The following is a 7903-nucleotide window of genomic DNA, read 5'->3' as shown; positions in this document are numbered from 1 at the left end:
TGCTGGAGTACTATTCAGCGTTTTTACTATATTTCTAGGTTTCCTATTTCTACGTTTAATCGGCTCATGTCTCAGCCACAATATTTTGAGGCCAATATTATTTACGAACCCAGTTAAACTTATTTACTATCCTATTTCAACGTGCTAATTATTACATTTAGGCGACGCTTGTTGTAGACTGGCATAGTGTTTTCGGCAATAAATACCATTTTATACACATGCGCAGATCGATTCGCCAGCAGCGAGTCATCGCCAGCAGCAGCAAAACACTATTTTACACGGTACCAACGCTGTTCTAATATAGACAATGGGTCGTGCTCATATTATTTGTTATATTTTTATTATTCATTATTTTCACTTGACTCGCATAAATAATTTTGTTCGAAGAACATTTTATGCAGTTGTACTTCGCAGCACTTCACTTGCAATTTGCAATTTCTAGTTATTATCAATACTAAAGTCTTATTACAACTTCATTGATAAATCTCTGTTAATTATTATCAATCTCCTTGTTGATCAACTGATAGGTTGTTTGACTGGTGCATACTGATTCATCAATTTGTTTGTTTATATTTTTTGAGACTGTTTTGATAATTGCTTGTTAGTTGTTTTTGTGTGTGTGTGTGTGTGTGTGTGTGTGTGTGTGTAAAGGGTACACACCGACAGGAATTGTTTCTTCTGTGTGCTGCTTGGTCACTTCCTTTGTATATGAGCGAATTTCCAAATAATGATATTAATTGAATTGTAAATTGAGATATTAGCTTCATTTGAGTCCGAGTTATCGAAACACTGTGTCCTCTCCGGGAGCTTCAAAGTGCTGATGAAAGGACGCTCTCTCCTCTGGGTTGTTTGCTTTGTTTTAAATTTCAAGGATTTTTAATGGTTTAGTTAAATGGGTAATGTTTAACATGTAGTCCTACATTTAATTTGTTCGTAGCAAATATAGATTAGTCGTTAATACGGTGTGTCTATATGCACCAGATCCTGGTGAATGGTACCATCATCACCTTTTTGTAGCTATTTAATAATGACTTATACTTAGACCCTTTTATGTTTTGGTATAAAAAATATTAAATAATAAGAAGGCTAAACAATGTAACTTTATGCTTGAACAAGTAGCCATATTAGTCTATAATGCATAATCAGGAAGTTGGTATAGGCCTCTTGGAACTACTTTTTAACACCAATGGCCAATTTATTTCACAAAATTTAAAATGTACCATGGCTGATTACGGAATTCTGTTTGAACTGGACTGGCTTCCTCCTGATTTTAAGTTGAAATAATTTTATCTGATGCGGTGTTGAATTAAGATAAAAAGAGATTAATGCAAACCATAAGATTTTGCTTTTTTTAAATTTTTTAATAAGGCATGAATATATGCTTTTTTTTAATTTAATGAAATAGAACAGGGGTAAATAGAATTAGGATTAATAGCATGTGGTATAAAATTTTTGCCTAAATTCCAGAGATCGTAAAAAAATAGACAGGTCATTTCCTCCAGGTCCTAAAACTTAGGTCACTTCTCCAAAGCAGTCAATGAATGTCCGGTGATACAACACTTTCTAAAACAATTGACGAAGCAGCACAGGGATGGGTATTAGACACAACAGACAGCACACACGCAGAATCACAAAAGACGAAAACGAAGGATTTGAGAATGTAATTTGGTAAGGTAAACACGTATGCTATAAGTGGCCATTGTCAAGATTTGTTTATTTATTACAATGTCCTTCAGTAGTCTAACGTTCGCTGATCTTGTACATGTTACAATATGTTGATCCCCGTGCGACCATCTCTCGTAATCGACCACCTATCTTAAATAATAATAATAATAATAACAATAATAATAACAACAATAATAATAATAACAATAATAATAATAATAATAATAATAATAATAATAATAATAATAATAATAATAATAATAATATTAATAATAATAATACCTAGAGCATGGGGCGGATGCAGGATTTGGCGGTAGGAGGTGTGTGAAAGTCCATGAGAACATTTTGAGAAATTACACTCTACCTTAAAAATCTTACCGGCAATTAATATCAACAATACTATACAGCAATTACATTTCTCAATACGATTTAGGAGGGTGCGATCGCACCGTCTGCACCCACCCCCTGCATCCGCCCCAGAAAGAGCACACTCCTAGGGGTATAGCTCCACCCACATCATAATTCCCCCTGTATAAAATTCCCACGCACAAAATAATGAAAAACAGATCTGTATCTCCACCGGAATTTGAACCCGGGACGTATTGCTTGCAAAGCACCAAAATTTAATAATTTCTTTATTGGACAATGACAAACCATTTTAATAAGTTTCAACCAGATCCGATGTTGAGTTTTTAGATATTTAGGTCTGGAAGTGTAGCATTATAAATTACCTCCAAATATACAACCTAATCTAATTCGTCACCAAGATGTTCATTTCTTCCTTGTAACCTGGTTAACTGTTCCAGAAGTTTCATTCAGATCAGTTGATCAGTTTTTGAGACATATTATAGTCTGGAGTGTTTTTCTTTAATCTTCATATCCACACCCTACTTCGGATGGTCACCAAAATTTAATCATCATTCATTTGGAACATGACAAATCATTGTGGAATATTTTATTCAGACCCATTGATCAGTTTTAAGATATTTATTTCAGTTTAAATGGCCTTCCAAATTCACACCCGTATCTGATAGTCAACAAAATGTAATAACGTCTTCCATGCCTTGTAACATTATAACAGAAAGTTGCATACAAAGCAGTAGATCAGTTTTTGAGATATCTAGTGTGGAGTGATTTGCTTTAAATGGTCCCCACAATCAGACGCATTAATCCTGAAACTAGGCAGAAGGTTACTAACAAACATTCAAACACACCCCTCCCCCCACACACACCACACACCCCAACACATACAAAAATGAAAATATAACTTCCTTTCGGAGGTTAAATAAAATCAAACGAAAATATAACCTTGCGCATTAGTAATAATAAAAATAATAATTTATATAATAATAATAATAATAATAATAATAACACTAATAATAGTAATAATGAATAAATGAAGTTCTAAAGGACTAACAGGATGGAGTGATAGATTAAGCTCTTTGGGCATGTTTATAGCTACAGTATATCCAGTTCTTTTAGGCTATATGATTTGTATAATGATAATAAATGACAAAATTGAGACTAAACATGCTTACCTTGTGGATATATACTGTTGAAGTTGCTTATAAAAATTATGAAGCTAAAGAGCAATAGTCGTATATAATCCATGGAAGCCATTGGATACTTTCTGCCAGTCAATGTATTGCTTCAGAAGTACTGTACACACGTATTATCGCGTAAAGTTCCCATTCTACTTTTAGTATTTGGCCAGAGTTGTCGTCGGTATTTGACAGTGGGTGTAACCAAAAAACGTTAAATGACTGACCTTCACTTAGTAAAACCTTGTGATGGTACACCTTCGTATATATTTGAATAGATTGAAAGGTGCAGTAAACCGTAAAGATTATTCTGGAGTTGGCATTTTCTAAAAATTACAAAGCAATGGTTAATAATTATCTGTAAGAGAAAGTGTAATGGAACGTTACATTATTATATTTAAAACCGTATATATTCTGTCTCTTATACACATCTAGATGTGTATAAGAGACAGATCAGGAAGTTGTAATGTAAACATCATCAACAATTTACTACTCACTGACGTCTATAACAATATGTATAGCAACAATTAATATATATATATATCGCTGAGACAGCGAGAGGTAGCGGATTCGAGCGCATAACCATGCATAAACACACATATACACACGTACATACATACGCCGAACTTTTATTGAAGCGTTTGCAAAGAGGTAATGTTACTACTTTCTTCGAGGATGAAGACCCCGGTTCAAACCCCGCTAACGTCAGATTTTAATTGGATATTAATTGGAATAACTCTTACACCAGAGTGAAACGAGACAGGGGACAATAATTTCTAATTGCAAATTTGGAAGAATGATTTTTAAAAAATCGACTTATTTCAACATACAGATACTGCAGTATTATTAAAAAATGCTCTATTAAAATGTTGTCAGTATTATCCGAATAAGGTATCAAAAAGAATGAAATTATGTAAAAAAATGTGCACGTGCTATTATGTAGCTTACTTCGAACATGCACTTTGACCCTTTCTCCATACAAAGTTGGATCCAATACAAGTATATTAGGTACCGTACTGGGCAATAGGTTTAGTTTTTGTGAGTGAAACCCAACAACTTTAACTCAGGTACCACTCTCTGGTGTATATATACTTTCTAAAGACCCAACAACTGGCTCAGGAGTAGGCCTAATTTATCAAAACTACCGCAGTGATAAGTGACAGATTGGGGGTATGTGGAAGTGGAAGCTTAGACTAATATTTGAAAAATGTAATTGGTACCAGTACGTATTTATCAATACCGCTTCAGAACCTACTTATTATTATCTATAGGCCAACTTATTATTAATGCCAATTCAGATGCCTGGTTCTCACGAGAGCCCTAGTATCCGGATTGGGAGCTAACCGTTAGCGCTAACCGTTAGCACCTGCATGAGAACGCCCGATCGGTTAGCGCTAACCGCTAGCGGTATCCGGATGCGATTTTTTTTCAGTACGAAACATTTGCATGAAACTCCACTCGGGTTGTCTCGACTGACTCGACTCGAGTTTGATACGAACAAGAGCTTGCTAACCGCTAACGGTTAGCAAGTTGAGGGCGTTTCTATCATCAACCAATCACACGTATGCGTTTACAATTTCCAGTTTCTTATTGGCCAGTGATTCGATCATCATAATTATTGTTGGTATCCGAATCGGGATTTTCTTGCATGGACGCACGGCAGCTAACGGTTAGCAGGATCCGGATCCTGCTAACCGTTAGCTACCGTGTGAGAACATAGCCAGAATGAATTAAATTTTTGTTAACATGTGAATCATGGCCTCGATTTAGAGAAAGGTATGTTCAAGATAAACGACGTACAAAATGGAGTGCAGGTCTTCGTCTTGTTAAATATTGTTCCTAACTTCATATGAAATTTCTCTAGAGCCTAGTTCTCACGAGAGCCCTAGTATCCGGATCGGGAGCTAACCGTTAGCGCTAATCGTTAGCACCTGCGTGAAAACGCCCGATCGGTTACCGTTAGCAGTATCCGGATACCGCTAACGGTTAGCAAGCGCTATCGGTTAGCAAGTTGAGCGCATTTTTATCATCAACCAATCACACGTACGTGTTTACAATTTCCATTTTCTTATTGGTCAGTGATTCGATCATCATATTTTTTGTATCCGGATCGGGATTTTCTCGTATGGAACATAGCCCTAGTCAAACCCACACGTATTGATGCAGTTCACAGTATTATGAAGGTTTTTTTTTTTTACGCACTTGCCCTAACTCTTGAATCTGCCACTACTATTGATTCAAGAATAGTTGCCAAACGGTTTTTCATAATACAATAGAATCCCTATTAAAGAGACACCTTCGGGACCAAAAGGTGTATCTTTTATAGGAGTGTCCCCTAATAGAGGTAGTCCTATTCAAAGGGTTTCGGCATGCTGTGCGACGAACCAATCAGTTAGTGATATTGAGATCCTCATGCGTAGGCCTACAGGCAACCAGTGTACTTGAAAAAGAAGTGGAGATGTATGTGCAGGTGGTTGGACCATGCAATTAAGTCTGGCGGCAGAGTTCCACAATTTCTGTATTCGTTGAATCTCCTTCTGCTGAGGCTCACTGTAGAGTTGTCTCTTATAGTTCTAGACGCCCGAAAATAACATTTGAGGCGTTGTGGGCTATCATTTTCTTCTTTTTTTCTTTTTTTTTTTGTTTTTGTTTTTCTTTTTTTTACCTCCCAAAAGGGGGGCCGGGGCCGGGCCGCCCCCTCCTAAATCCGCCCCTGGACCATGCAATTAAGTCTGGCGGCAGAGTTCCGCAATTTCTGTATTCGTTGGATCTCCTTCTGTTGAGGCCACTGTAGAGTGAATTGCAGTAGTTAAGACGAGATGAGAGCTCGCACAGCACAGCATGACATGTATGTTGGTCAATAAAGCGCCTTATTCTCCAAAGATTTCGCAGATGGAGGTTGACAACACTGCAAATCTTAGTCACTTGTGAATTCATGCTAGCAGTTGAGTTGAACATTACGCCAAGATTACGAAGATTGGTGGTAGGCAATATTATCATGCTGCCATTGATATTAAGCTTGGTGTCTCTGACTTCATTTAGAGAAAAGTGAAGTTTAGAGGCACATACAATAAATTCCGTCTTCTCATCGTTTAACTTGAGTTTGTTTATATACCTCCATGGTTTACCGACATCCACTTCTGGGCATGCAACTGATAAGTCGATTGGTAAAAGAATTGGTTGGATTAAATGGTATGTATATCTGTAAATCATCAGCATACATGTTAAACTTAACACTAGGCGAATGCAGAATGTCACCAAGAGGGCAGATGTAGGCCTACATGGTGATAGCAAGGGCCAACAACAGAACATTGGAGGAGTCCAGGGGATGAGGCGTGGAATGCATGTCAGCAACACGTACACGGCTACTTCGGTTGCTCAGGTATGATTTGTCGCAGTTTGGTTATACCAAATGTTCGTTCTAAACGGAGATCGATATTGATGGTCCACGGTATTGATAGGTCACAGCACTAGCAAAACACCATGATGCTTATCAATAGACAGTGCGACCACATATCCCTGGTGGGACATCGGTAGTATCTTAAGCAGAGCAGTCTCCGTACTATGGTGGCGTATGTAGGCTAATTGCATGGGTTCACCAAGACCGTTATCGTCAAGATACACACTGAGCTGATTTAACAACTCTTTCTATAACTTTTGAACAGTACGGTAGAATCGAAACTGGGCGGAAGTGAATTATTGTCCAGTGATGATTTTTTAAGAACAGGTGTGATGATAGCTTCCTTAAAGTTACGAGGAAAACTCCAGATAGCAGGGAAGGATGACGACAACTTTTAGGTGGACATTGTGGGTAACTCATCCTTGGAGATGAAATTTTGTATATACCGTCCCCAAAAAAATCGTTTCATTCAAGTGTACCTTTAATGGCAAGTTTATAATGAGCTTCCTAATGCACAAGAAACAGAAGTACATATAAATAAAGTATTACATGAAAATCAGTGTAGGTGCCATGGATTTGAATCCTATATGAAAATGCACACACACAAAAGAAATTCCATGGTTAATAGCTAAAGTTAACAAAATTGGTATATACGAAGTAACACATGCAGTAGGTTCCGCGTATACCACATAAGTCGCCGTGGTCTAATGAGTATGGTACTCACATTAGTGATAGCGAGAGGTTGCAGGTTCGAATCCCGCCAGACACTTTTTTTTATGCAACTGAATAAAGGAACCTTTCGTTGAAAGGCTATGCTTGATGTGATTATAACACATTGTAACCACTCTTTTCCACCTTTTTCTCCAGTTCTTATATATTCAAAAAACTTTATCTCATTAACCGATCCCAAGCTTTTAGTGTATGCTTTTTGTGTCTTAGAAAAGTCGGTTATACAAAATATCAATTTTTCCCTACGGAGACTGGCTTTAACACATGCGCTTTCTGGGTCCTAGACCCAAATGGGCCCCGCAGCTGTCTCTTATACACATCTAGATGTGTATAAGAGACAGAACTTAAAGGGACAACCCTTAGTAAGGGTTTCGGCATGCTGTGCGACGAACCAATCAGTCAGTGATATATTGAGATCCTCATGCGTAGGCCTACAGGCAACCAGTGTACTTGAAAAAGAAGTGGAGATGTATGTGCAGGTGGTTGGACCATGCAATTAAGTCTGGCGGCAGAGTTCCACAATTTCTGTATTCGTTGAATCTCCTTCTGCTGAGGCTCACTGTAGAGT

At 37.5% G+C, this 7903-nt stretch overlaps 1 protein-coding gene across 1 annotated transcript in view; it reads right to left on the bottom strand.

Annotated features, from left to right (window-relative positions):
- Positions 1–3408, bottom strand: part of LOC117104378 — a 68988-nt gene extending 65580 nt beyond the window's left edge. Inside the window, exon 1 of the mRNA XM_033245202.1 lies at positions 3204–3408. Within this exon, the coding sequence (XP_033101093.1) occupies positions 3204–3285 (82 nt within the window). The 5' untranslated portion in view covers positions 3286–3408. The remainder of the gene's footprint in view (positions 1–3203) is intronic.
- Between the last annotated feature and the right edge of the window lie 4495 nt (positions 3409–7903).

Source organism: Anneissia japonica, unplaced genomic scaffold, assembly GCF_011630105.1.
Source record: "Anneissia japonica isolate Jap-2015-1 unplaced genomic scaffold, ASM1163010v1 scaffold288252_len263706_cov166, whole genome shotgun sequence".
Lineage (NCBI taxonomy): Eukaryota > Metazoa > Echinodermata > Crinoidea > Comatulida > Comatulidae > Anneissia > Anneissia japonica.
The sequence above is the reverse complement of the archived record's forward strand: the minus strand, read 5'-3'. Positions and strand labels throughout refer to the sequence as shown.